The sequence below is a fragment of the Pogona vitticeps genome, chromosome 4 (assembly GCF_051106095.1).
Source record: "Pogona vitticeps strain Pit_001003342236 chromosome 4, PviZW2.1, whole genome shotgun sequence".
NCBI classification, from domain to species: domain Eukaryota; kingdom Metazoa; phylum Chordata; class Lepidosauria; order Squamata; family Agamidae; genus Pogona; species Pogona vitticeps.
This window is the reverse complement of record NC_135786.1, coordinates 24,926,627-24,940,080: the sequence shown is the minus strand read 5'-3', so window position 1 is coordinate 24,940,080 and position 13,454 is coordinate 24,926,627. Positions and strand designations below refer to the sequence as shown.

Here is a 13,454-nt window from a genome sequence, read left to right as displayed (position 1 = left end):
TGGTATCCAGGGGCGCCTTCCTTCAGTTACGGAAATTGTACCAGCTACGGCCCTACCTGGACGAGTCGAGTCTCATGACAGTTACCCACACACTGGTAACATCTCATATAGATTATTGCAATGCGCTCTACGTGGGGCTGCCTTTGAAGACGGTCCAGCGACTGCAACTGATCCAGAATTGAGCTGCGCAGCTGGTGACTAGTGGGGCTACTAGAGAATACATCAAGCCGATTCTGTTTGTTACATTAGTTATCAGTTGCTGCCCGGGCCCAAAGTGCTTGTTTTGACATATAAAGCCCTAAACGGCTCGGGCCCTGGATACCTGGAATGCTCTCCCGACTGAGATTCGTCTGGTGCCGATGCTGATGACATTTCTGCGCCAGATCAAAACCTTCCTGTTCCAGAAGGCTTTTAATTGAAATAACATCAACTGTGGGTCCTCATGGCAATTTTTAGATTGTATTTTAATTGTGTTTTAATCATTTTATCTTTTATTTTTCAATTGTGAGCTGCCCAGAGACCTCTGGGTAGAGTGGGCAGCATATAAGTTGAATAAATAAAGAAACAAACACACACCTAGCCAGTATGGTCTGTTTTCAGTAGTAGTTCAGAGGAGTCAAGTGTAGGCATACAGAGTAGTGTGGAAAATGCTAGGCAAGAATGTGGCTACAATACCCCTGCTTTCACTGTTTTGTTAAAATACCATAGTTCTGTTAGGCTTTAATTCAGCATATGTTGACCAATACACTGTGTGCTTGCTCTACCGTGTTTCCCTGAAAATAAGACAGAGTCTTATATTAATTTTTGCTCCAAAAACACATTAGGGCTTATTTTCAGGGGATGTTTTATTTTACAGTCATGTCATCTTCTGGTTGCTGCTCAATGGTGGAGGGGTTTCACTTAACTAGGACTTATTTCTGGGATAGGACTTATGTTACTAGCATTCTGAAAAATCACACTAGGGCTTATTTTCAGGTTTAGTCTTATTTTCGGGGACACAGGGTAGTTGCAAGGTAGAATAATTCAAATATACAGGTTTTAAAACTAAGTTAGAAATACATGATTGTTTTCCATTTCTTTTTCTGGATCTTGAAAAAATCCTCCACATTGCTGGCTGTCAGAATTTGCAGCTTGTGAAGACAAGGAAAGAAGGTTACCCTTTCTACATCAACTCCTCCCCTTGCTATTTCCCTAGGAAGCATGTGGGAGTTTTCAGCAGGATTGTGGCAAGGACAAGAGGAAATGGAATAAACTTTCCAGGACTTATGATCCCAATTGCCTCCATCCTTCAAAACCCTGATAGCCAATCTTTCACACCTATACAGAACAGCCATACATACCACACTTTTACAGGTAGAAAGCAACATGTTTGCAATGTATTAATATTTGTATCCCACCGAACTAGTGTCAGAGCCACTACTCTGGGCAGCAAACAAATTATCATAACACAAAATACACAACAGATCCAATAAAAAATCCACATGTATTCCTTTGAAATAACTAGAGGCTGCTTTAAGGTAGAATTATTTAATATCCACACATGCATAAAGTTACACTTAAACTGGTCATTTATAAAGTGCAATATAAAAATAAATCCTCAAAGGTATATATATCAACTGAACATCCAAATTCTACATACAGCAAAAGGCAAACAAATTCATATGAATCAATTAACAAAATGCAAAAACTGACTGAAGAGTAGAAAGAAAGCACCTTACCTACCCTCTGGAAAGCCTCAGAATTTACAGATGCTTATTCTGCTCATAGTAAAAATTCAAGTATTATTTATAATAATTATTTTTTTTATTTCCTATGTAGATAAACTTAAAGGCAATAGTACAGTTGAGATAGGTTAACAGCATCTCTTGCTTGAGTTTGTATCTCCCTGATGCAACTGCTTGGAATGACTTTTTCTACAAGTTTCAATATCATCAAAGAATATTTTCAATCAAAACCTCAGAAAAATACAGGATATGTTGACAGCATTTCCCTTGCTTTTAAAATACTCTTGCCTGAATTGTGGAAGCTTTAGTTTTCATAGTACTCTTGAGACACTTTAAAGCTACTGCATGTTTACAACAGGAACCTCTAATGCAGCCACTACTAAACTAAGGTGAGCCAGCAAATACCGTGTAAAAACAGCTGTTGGGGCCAGGATGGTAACATTTTGCTTTGGAGCAAAAAAACAAAAAGACGTATCTCGTGTCAGCCTTACATGTTCCACTTTTTAGAATATGTGAGGTGAAAAGAGGACAGTGACAAAAAAGTGAAAAATATAAGGTAAATTTCATGCTGGTTACATTTATGAGTTAAAACTCATCAGAATCATCAACGTATTTCCATCTGAGCACTTTTACAGGAACCCCAAGCTTTTCTTTACAAACTATGAGCACCCACATCTTGGGACTAATCTGCTCAACAGAGGTCTTTGAAGAGAAAAGGAAATTACTTTCTATCACTGCATTTTAAAAATAAATAGCAGTCTTTTTTTGTACATAGCGATGAACTTCTTCGTTCAGTACCATTTGAATTTTTCTCCTTATTCCAAGAAAAACAACTTGAGGAAATTGTGAAACAACTACTTATAACAGCTTCTGCTGAAAAGCATAAGCCAGTTTGAGGTGGGAAGCTGCAGGGAAGCTTTTCATGAATGCTAAGACATGCTTCAGGCCATTCTGATGTTTAAAAAAACTTGATCAGTGAAAACTTACAACAGAATAGTAAGTTAATTTGCAAAACTGATTTAAGATACCTTTCAAAGTGGCACACTACAATTGCAGCCCTCAAAGACTGGACCACTTCAATTTAGATATTACTTCCTATGGAAAAGACACATCAAAGTAGGCAATCTGGGGGCCTCAGACTTTTTAAATTATAATTCCCACTATCCCTAGTGAGAAAGCAACAGTTAGTGGAATGGTACACCAAGATCTTACTCCTTTTGGAGGTGATTTCTAAGTAGAAAAATTGATAAGTGTGTATTAGGTGACAACACAGTGCCCATTATCTATAGCCTCCCATTTTCTCTAACCATTGGACCTGCTAATTGGGGTTGATGAAACCTATAGTACAAAACATCTACAGTACATATTTGCTTATTCCTGCAGATAATATTCAATTTCTTACTGAATGCCTAACTCAGAAGCAGTTTTCTATGTCTGCCACACAGAGATAATTAGATACATGCAGGACTATTAGAAATTGGTATCAGCTGGGGTAATTGAGGGCTTGCGTGGGAATCCTGGAGGAGGCATTAAAAACAAGTTGCATGACATGACCTTCCTGACAGTTTGTATATAACAAGGTACTTAAGCAAAGGGGAACGCTAGTTGAAGTACAGTCCTGGCAAAACAGCATCACCTTTTGGCAATACAGAGGCAGGTGATTAATGAAAAATACAAGTTTGGCACTAATAATACAATAAAGTCCTTCTGAAGACCTTTTTTTTCATATTTACAATTAAGCACCATTTTCTGGTCTTAGTTGGCACAAAGAAAATGTGTCTTCAAACAGCTCCAGTCATTTTAAAAGTGCTATCAGATGAGATGATATGTTAACCTGCTACCTTATTAGCATGAAGAAGAAGTCAATGCATACTGCAATGCATACAGGGTACCAATTGCCATTAAGGTTTGAGCCTGTAGTAGTCACTGTACTGTGAAGAATGGAATCAGAATGTGCTTCTCTAACACAATACTAAGAAGAAAGAGACAATATCAATACATGGATAGACAGAACACACATGATCTTAAAATAAAAACCATATAAAGGAGGATCTAAAACACTGATGTATGAGTTCTGAGAGGTCGCTGAAAGGGCCCTTGGTAGAGAAAGCCAAGACTAAAACCGCACTGAGGTCCAACTGACAAAATACCACACACTGAATGGAAAAAATGGCCACAAACAAACCATGTATTGTGCTTGTACAATACCCTGTCTATATTTGGTTTAGACACTATTTGAAAAATGCCATCACCCCAAAATAATACCTAAATAAGCCTCTTTCTCTTACCATAGACATCTAGAACTACGGACAAGTTCTGCATTCTGCCTGAAGACCTACTTTAACAAAATAGTCTCTTAACTGGCAGCTAAACATTTAATACACAAATCTCTTCAGTCCTTTTCATTGGTCCTGTCTATTGCACATGTTCAAGTATGGGTATAAACTGTTTCATTTCTCTCACACACGCAGAATGATTGTGTGCTTTCACTGAATTTAGTGATAACCACTGTACTTACTAACTCTTGCACATTTCAAGTCAAAGACTTGCTCCTCAAGAGTGACAGTCCCTACATGATCCATCTACAAAAACTTATGCTCATTATTAACAATCTGAAATTATCTATTGAATCAGTGGTTCCCAACCTTTTTAGGCTACTAATATTTTCAACCTCTACTTCCAAAAGACCCAGCCATCATATCAAATAGTCAAGAATGCTGGGAGTTGGAGTTCAAAACAGTTGCAGTTAAAAATCATTACCTTAGATTAAGATGTGAATATGCCATAAAATTAGCCAAATATCTTTATGTCACATTTTTTCACTGAAAGGGCAGCATGAACACGGTATATGATCTGCGCTGTCAGACTTGTAAGTTATTTTGCCCCTTCGAGCATGTGAGAGAGACTAACTCCTTGAGCCTAACCATACTTATTTAGAAATAAGTTATGATAATAAATTATGTTAAAACTGTGTTCTTATCTGGAAATAAGTCCTGTTTATTTCTGTTTTTGGAAACAAGTTGTGTAATTTAATTACACTCAAATAATTGTGCTTAGGAGCTTTGTTAGCAGTTTTCTTTGTGATATTAATTATACGAGACATTTCATCTGAGAGAGTGGCTCTTTTGTGAAGGGTCAGTAAATCACAGAAACACTTGACCTGACAGAAACTGCGCCCATTTGCCAGATTGAACTTCACCTTGCTCCATGGCTACCTTTGTTGTTGTTGATTTTCAGTTTGCTTTGGTTCCAAGGTAAAGTGCCACAGTTGTCTCTATGTATAGGCTACAGTTTTAGGAACACATCAAAGTTCACAGTCTCTTTGTGAACAGGAAAGTGATTTTTTGGAAGCTGTAAGTGCAGCTAATAGCAGGAATAGAGCTGTGTTTTCAGGCTTCGCAAAGAGTCATCACATTGCTTCTCATCAATCTCTCCACTCATCAGTGGGTCATGGGGTGAACAGTCACTGGAGATGGCCAAGTGAGAGAAGTCATACAGGAAGTCATCCTCTGAAGCCAGCAGTAGCTCATTCCAGGTAGAGATATCCAGTTTCCCAGCAGTGCCCCCATACTCTTCTGGGAGGATTTCTGGGGGAAGGTTGTGATGAAGGGAACTCAAGTCTGACCCATGAAGGAAAAACTGAGGAAGAGAAACTCAGATATTTTAAGACTCTTATTGAAATGAGTGGTATTCCTTGAATAAACTAATGGGATCAATATTCCATTAGTCAGACTATGAGTCTCAGCTTGCCCACTGACCTACCTGAGGAGGGCAAAAATAACTATTTTTTGGACTGGTCCTATTTGGTTACAATTTTTTCTAGGTTTGTAATCCTGGTTGCATATTTATTTCCCTCTCTCTAGGGAAGCTTATAGTATCTATACATCCTTTCCCTGAACAAATCAGTAAACTGCATGGAGGAGGAAGAATAGTTGAGTGAAAGGAAGATAGGATTGATCAAAGGTTTTGAACAAACCAGAAACTGAATATGGCTATTCCAAGGGAACAGGGGAAAGACTACAGACATTCAGATTCACCAACCCAAAGATTTAGAGCCTGGACAGATCAGAGGTTGGGGCTAAATCTGGTGGATGGAGTTTGAAAGAGAGCAGCTATACAGCTCCTCTATGCCAAATATTCAAGGGGTGGAAATGGTGTGCTGGAGGTGAGCAAGATTCAGAGGAGCAAGGAGTCCTCAAATGTATGCCATCTGTTTTGTACAGCATTCATGCACCATCTGGTGGTGACTTTCATGTTAATTTGTGCTTAGGATGCAGATCAACAGATCTTTATATGTCCAGTACATGGAACAGTGTGATGAGATGTGAAGGAGGATGACTTTAGAATAAACTGAGGGGAGGGGTAAGTTTTCTGTAAAAGAGATCAATAAAACTTAGCTGTCAAGTACTACAGAGTAACTGTAAAGGAACAAAGAAGATAATCTTCTAGTGAGCTAATGCTAAGTAATACATTAGGATCCAAAGCAAGATCAACTAAAACTGCCACCTTAAAGACTCAATAGATTTATTTTAGCATGTTTTTTTGATTACAGCTCATAGAATCCAATCAGGGTGGCCAAAGTCCAAAAAGTAACATTTTGGAGTGTTGAAAAAGAATTTTTCAGACCAAGGGCCTATTTAGCCCAGCAACACCAGTCTGGTGTTTCTGAAAAGAGGAGATTTTCCTTGCTATTACCCACCCACTGACACAATTCCAAATAGCCATGGTTCCTACTTACCCGATTGGCTATCTTCTCTTTCAAAAAAGGTTTGATGATGGCAAAAATGCCCTTGAATATGCGAGGTTCATTTATGATATTAACAGCTTTTATTCTAATAGGAAAACCATCCTGGGAAAAAGGATTAAAAGAGAAAGCCAATGAGATTTAGACAGTTTAGGAATAACTGTATGTCTTCAAAATAAACTGCTTTATGGAAATAAGCCTCATCTTTGCTACTGTTGTATGAACTCACAATGGAACCAAATCAATTTGTTACAGGAAAGGTTTCTAGTCCCTAGAAGTCTGAAAAAGCTAAGCTAAAAAGCACCAGGCTTTTAAATTTAGAGTTAAGTGCATACTATAATTTTTACATCCTGGGACCAGAATTTCTTCTTGCATTACAACCTATTTCTAGAAGGGAAGCCACATCAGTCTGAATCAGAGAAGAGGTGAGCTCAGTATAGCTGAGGGCCATTTTTTCGAACTTGCCAGTAACCCAAGGATCCTCTTTCATAGGCAGAGCTGAAGGGGAGCGACTTGGTCAGAAGCTGATCTATATATTTTATGCACTACAAAGGTTGCTACAGTTAGTTCTCATTAACTAAAAATTATTTTAACAACAATAAAAAGCTTTGTCAAAAGCTAGAAAAACTCCCAGCTTCCTCTAGTGGCCCTTTAAAAAAATTAAAGAGCATTGAGGAGCACTTGGAAGGCTCTCTTATCATGGGAAAATTACTCCCCAGTGTCCCTAGAGAGCATTTCTGAATTTTAAAAAAATCTAAATAATTTTTAAATGGGGGTAAGCACTGTTCTTCCTGCAGTGATCCTGGGCATCATGTGTCCCACCCATGATATAGCAGTAAGAACAGACAAGACTTGGTTTGTCAGATTAACACATCTGTTACGGTGCTAGTTTTCATGGACTAGAGTCCACTTCATCCAATGCATGAAGTGCTACCTCAGGTTGCCAGATAAATATATACTTTGTTCGCACTTACCCAATTCTAAGAACCACCATATCAGGTGCAAGAGATTTTAGAATTAGGTTGTTAAATGCAGAATTTAGTAATTACACTGATCAACACTAATTGATTCAGCATCAAGTGTTATCAATACTGAATAATGTCTAAGGCATTCACAATAATTATGATTGTGTGCTGTCAAGTCAATTCTGACTTACAGTGACCTTTTTCAGGATTTTTTAGATAGGAGAAGTAGATTACCCTTCCGTTCTTCTGGAGGTATCCTGAGCCTGCCCAAGGCCACAGAGCCTGGCTCTTCTGTGAAGCACAGTGGAGAACAGAACTCCGAATTTCTGGCTCTGTGGCCAGTTATCAAACAAATACACACAATTTATACCTCTTCAACATTTTGATCACTTGTGTATGCATTGTATAATCTGGTACATACTGCTTCAGATCAGTATGTAGGTGTGTCAATGGGTATACTGCTCAAGTACCCCACTTGGATAGATCATAAAGTCTTCTCAAGTTCACAGGAATGGACTTTAATATCCACAATTCCTGATCACCAGCCATGCTGTCTACAGGGGCTGAAGTTCAAAAAACCCGAAGGGCTGAGTATCATTATTCTAAAGACAGAGAAGAAAGCATCCATTACCTGGATGAGGGAGATGCTATAATCAGGAAGACACAATATTTTATACTGCACAAGCATTTCTCCTTCCCACTCAAGCCAAATCTTACCTGAAGAATTCCAATCACTTTTTTGGCGATAAAGGGACCAAAATGAGATGCCTTCGATAAGCTGACTCCTTTGTAGTCTGCAAGGATTACAATTCCATTCACTTGGGTCTCCTCCGACTGAATGAGCTTTTCTAGTGTTAAGTATATGGCACGGATGTTTTCCGTAATCGGGTAGTTACTTGGTGTCCATCTATCTATAGTTGTAAGACACAGATAGTAAATTACAAAACTGAGTAGGAAACCAACAAAGTATTCCCAACCTTAATATTTGATTTGGTTTTTAACTACGAGCTGTCTGTCAATAGTCTTCGTCCTTCTTTATAGTAGTTCTTGCTTAAGAAGGAGGTCTCTTGCTTCAGGAAGAATAAGCTCTCTAAACACCAGGTATTTTCAGGCTTCATATACTTCAATACAGTGGTGCCTCACACAACAATGTTAATTGGTTCCAAAAAAATCAACGTTGTGTGAAACATCATTCTGTGAAACACCATTTCCCATAGGAATGAATTGAAAACCGGTTAATCCGTTCCAATTGGAACAGATTGCCATCTTTAAGTGAAAAAACCCATAGGAAACATCGTTGAGTGAAACAATGTTTCCTCCATTGGAATGTATTGAAGCCGACTCAATACATTTCAATGGCTTTGCGAAGTCCTTTTTCGCTCCTGTAAAAGTGCCTTACAGTGTCTGGAACAGGTTTTAAATGCTTGCAATTGTTAGCCCACCTCCTGAACCCTATGCAAACTTAATTTGATGTTGCTCTGAGTCGTCCTTAATTTTTGGTGATTTTTTAAATTTTCTCTCATTGGAATGCATTGGATGGAAAGTTCAATACATTCCAATGAGAGAAAATTCAAAAAATCACTAAAAATTAAGGACGACTCAGAACAACACCAAATTAAGTTTGCATAGGGTTCAGGAGGTGGGCTAACGATTGCAAGCATTTAAAACCTGTTCCAAACATTGTAAGACGCTTAGAAATGAGCGAAAACGGAAGAGCTTCAAAAGCACTGAAGCCGGCTTCAGTGCTTTTGAAGTCTTTTCCGATGTCCCTTTTTGCTCATTTTTAAGTGTCTTACAATGTTTGGAACAGGTTTTAAATGCTTGCAATTGTTAGCCCACCCCCTGAACCCTATGCACACTTAATTTGGTGTTGTTCTGAGTCGTCCTTAATTTTTGGTGATTTTTTGTTTTCCCTATTTAAATGCATTGAACTGTCCATTCAATTGATTTAAATGGGGAAAATAAAAAAATCACCAAAAATTAATGAAGACTCAGAACAAAACCAAATTAAGTTTGCACATGTTTCACAAGGTGCACTTTGGAATCCAAGCATTTAAAACAGGTTTCAAACATTTTAAGACACTTTTAAATGAGCAAAAAGGGACATCGTTAAGTGAAATTCCCCCATAGAGAACATCGTTAAACGATGGGGGAAATTCCTCAAAAAAACCCATCGCTGTGTGAATTCATCATTGTATGAAGCAATCGTTGTGCGAGCCACCACTGTATTTGAAGCCAAACAGAAGGCCTATTTCTCAGAAGGTGAAGTCTGAGGTTTAGCGATATTTAAAGAAAAGCTGCATTACTATACAATGTGTATATGAAAATAAAGATGAAATTGGGCCAAAATATTTTGGAAACACATTTCTCTAGTGAACTCTCCACTAAAGATGGGCACTTCCTATTCATATCTGGAGACATGATATACGAACCATTGGCTCAATTCCCACCCCCAGATCTGGCCGGACCACTCAGCAGGCTTCACATGCCTCTGCATTCTCTCTTTGGCAGCAGCATGCCAATCCCAGCAAGAGCTTGGCTGGCCCGTCCCCACACAGGTGATCACTTTGGGATGGAGGACGGAGAATCTCCCTGCTCAACCAATGAGTGGTCAGATGCACAGGGAGGGAAGGAAGAGCTGGCAGGGATCTTGCAGGGATTAGTGTGCCACCACTGAAGATGGACCCCAGGATTGCATGGAGCCTGTTGAGTGGTCCAGCCAGTTCTGGGGGTGGGAACTAGGCTCATGTTTCATATCCTAGATATGAATACAAAGTGCCCATGTCTACCTTGATAATTTGTTCAGTCATGTCCAACTCTAGGGGGCAGTGCTCATCCCCATTTCCAAGCCGTAGAGCCAGTGTTTGTCCGAAGACGGTTTCCGTGGTCACATGCCAGCGTGACTAGACACGGAACGCTGTTACCTTCCCACCGTGGTGGTACCTACTTATCTACTAGCATTTGAATGCTTTTGAACTGCTAGGTTGGCAGGAGCTGGGACAAGCGACGGGACCACACTCTGTCGTGTGGATTTGATCTTATGACTGCTGATCTTCCGACCTTGCAGCACAGAGGCTTCTGCAGTTTAACCTGCATCGCTACCATGTCCCTGTTAGCATGTTAGAGCCCTCAAAATTTGTAACACTAATTAAGACAAAAGGAAAAGGAAAAAAAAACCTACACTTTTTACAAGCTGACACTTGCAAACACAAAAAGACAACCAATTCCATATTAAACAGTAATCATACCTGGACGAATGCAAACCACATGGCGCCCTTCAGCATCTAAGTGAGAAAGCACAGTGACAAAACCAGATTCCAATACAGGCTTTATAGCAGATGGTTTCAGGTTAGTAAAGACCTCAGGCCAACTTCTTCTACAGCAGTGGTAGTTCACAAGAAGCTGAAGTGCCCGATCATAATCAAACTTCCTGGCCCTCAGAAACCTGAGCAAGAAAGCATCTTCTAGACAGGTTCCCAAGTTGGGATAGTCCTTGCACACCATGTCTCTGAGTGCTTGAACATCTCGAAGCCGCCACTCTGGTTTTTCCTGAAGCTCTTCCCGTGCCTTGGCAACAAGCTCAGGAGACAGCGAGCACACATACTTTGGCTGTTCTGGCAGGACCTCAATTCCTGACAAAGATCCCGTAGAGGGACTTCTAGTGCTGCCATCGCCATCTCCTGACATTGGTTAGTTGGAAAATCTGTAACAAAAGACAAAAATCAAAAGGCTATTACCAAACCTGGTATTTAGGACAGCAAGACAGTCAAGAGGCATTCACCCCATCTTAGATTTTGATGTTATGTTCTCAACAGCAACAATACTGCCAAGGTGGAAGTGCTAGCCATGAAGCACTTCTACCAGTGCACTGCTCAACAATGGCAATGGAAATTGCAAGACAAACCATACAAATCCCTGTTGTCTCAACATAACACTCAGCAAATTTATATGGCATAACTTGGCATTATGCCTGCACAAATAGGACCTCAGCCACAGCATACTTTCTTTTTTTAAAAAAAAACCAACACCCTTAATTCACTTCCACTAGTCAACCTGGTTTGTATCTCCTACTACATTTCCAAGATAAAGGCTTCACGTTAAGGCCCAAAACAAAGCAGTTAGCTCACTGCCCAAATTACTTGATCTACCAGGAACAAAGGGAAATGGGCTGAACTCTCTCTCAGAAATATCTAAGAAATTCACTTGGTAGTATCCTCCCTTGAAGTGGGTTTCTCCAGGTTCTTACCCCACTAAATATACACATCAACAGATTATGAAAGAAAAGAGGAAAAAATATACATGGTGATGAATAAAAGCGACCTTATAAGTGTGTCTAATAAGAACACAGCCTTGTTCGATGAGTTCAGCTCTCTAGTTAGCGACTCATATTCTGCTTCCTACAATGGTCAATTGATGTGCAACTTGTGATTCAAGCAGAGGAGAGAATTAACTCCAAAATGCTAAGGCACAGGATCTTCTCCCACTCTTGCAACAGCCACCCAGACACTTCCAGACAATCCATAAACAGAGTATGGAGGCAACTCCTTTCTTCTCACTCTTATCTTCCTATCAACTGGCACTGAAAGCTGCATTTTCTCAGAACATGAAGGGTTTCTTACAGCCACCATCCTCGAGGCCATTTATATCCCAAACATTTCTCTCAGAGGATGTCTATATTCCTTTCTAAAAACATAACTAAGATGAGTACTACTTTCTGGGACAGTAAAATTTCTACAATGATTAGCCTTTGTGCGGAGAGGGGCATTTTACCTGCCCATCTTGAAATTTCCCTGCAGTCACATTTCCTGCTCCAACTCCTCAATTTTAATATGAAGGGGTGAGGAATCATTCTCTGTTCCTTTCCACAACACACTGATGACACAAACTTGTGAAGCACCTGTAAGATGAACTAGTTTTTATTTTTCATAAACTTTCATGTGTCTAACCACACAGATAAATGTAGTGCTGCTGTCTCATCTGAAAAATTGTGCTTAAACACAAGAAAGCTTATCTTAACTAGGACTATGTTACTGTTTCCCTTATAAATTATTATTCTACACACGAACATGGCCACCTGCCACCATATATATTAGGTAATAAAGCAGTTTAAATTAGGCATAGGGAACACATAGTCCTCCAGATGTTACTGAGCTCCAACTGCCACCCAGCCTTAGCCAACGGTTAGATCAGGGATGATGGGAGTTGTAGTCCAACAACATCCGAAGCACTGTGCGTTTTCCATCACTAATATTCTCTCTCTCTACGCAGCATTTTCCGAGAGCGTTGCTGCTCTGAAGTCAAGTCCAGGAGCAAAGGGGACAAAGTCCTCAGCACGAAACCGAGGCTTCCTCGGTCATCGCTGCCCAGACTTCCACCCGAGCTACGATACTCCAAAACCGAAGCCAGGGCGGTAACAGCCGCCTCAGAAACCACTCCACCATCACCCCCACTTACCACAACGCCAGCTCTACTAAAGCTGACGAAAAGGTTTCCGGGGGAAAGAGATGCCGACCGTGACCCGGAAATACTCAAGTGACGTTACTCAACCCCATCCCTCAGAGACCGATAGGATTGGGCATGCGTGGAATTGCGGAGGCGGCGCCTCGCGAAACAAAGAGGCCGATCGAGTCGGTCAGAGGCAGAAGTAAAACTCCGGTTCCCGGGTTTAGTGCTTTAAGGGGAGGAGAGGCGGCAGGAGAGGGAGGGAAAAAGGAATAAGGCTGGGCTGTGTGGAAGGCGAGTTACAATCGCAGGGCTTTAAAGCAGAATGTCCTCTATTGTAGAAAGTAAAATTAAAAGTTGGTTGACGTACAGCTCTTCGTCTATTTTTAGCATTTTTCCCGTTTATGTCCTGAAATGAACTTTATCTGTACGGAGTTAAAGTGCGCGCTTTAAATGACTTCTGGTGACATGCGTCGCTTCTGAAATTTTGACGATGTCTAAACTCTTGTCAGTATTTTGATAGAACCAGATTCTGAAGTGCAGAAGATAATGAGTTTATTTTCTCACATCCATTCAAAC

At 40.0% G+C, this 13,454-nt stretch overlaps 1 protein-coding gene across 1 annotated transcript; it reads right to left on the bottom strand.

Moving 5' to 3' along the window:
* Window positions 1-1,511: 1,511 nt before the first annotated feature.
* TTPAL (alpha tocopherol transfer protein like) lies at window positions 1,512-12,992 on the bottom strand. The gene is made up of 5 exons (XM_020789248.3): window positions 12,888-12,992; window positions 10,682-11,136; window positions 8,151-8,344; window positions 6,463-6,573; window positions 1,512-5,363 (listed from the first exon to the last, which is right to left on the bottom strand). Exons 2-5 carry the CDS (start codon window positions 11,118-11,120, stop codon window positions 5,088-5,090), a joined length of 1,020 nt encoding a protein of 339 aa, XP_020644907.2. The 5' UTR covers window positions 11,121-11,136; window positions 12,888-12,992; the 3' UTR covers window positions 1,512-5,087.
* Window positions 12,993-13,454: the final 462 nt, after the last annotated feature.

What these genes read in the sequence shown, in the direction of transcription:
- TTPAL (XM_020789248.3), bottom strand. Translation starts at nt 11,120, where the DNA reads ATGTCAGGAGATGGCGATGGCAGCACTAGAAGTCCCTCTACGGGATCT. An exon ending in AAGTGATTGGAATTCTTCAG is followed by an intron (nt 6,574 to 8,150) that starts GTAAGATTTGGC and finishes CCTTTTTCCCAG; the next exon opens with GATGGTTTTCCTATTAGAAT. An exon ending in AAGAGAAGATAGCCAATCGG is followed by an intron (nt 5,364 to 6,462) that starts GTAAGTAGGAAC and finishes TCTCTTCCTCAG; the next exon opens with TTTTTCCTTCATGGGTCAGA.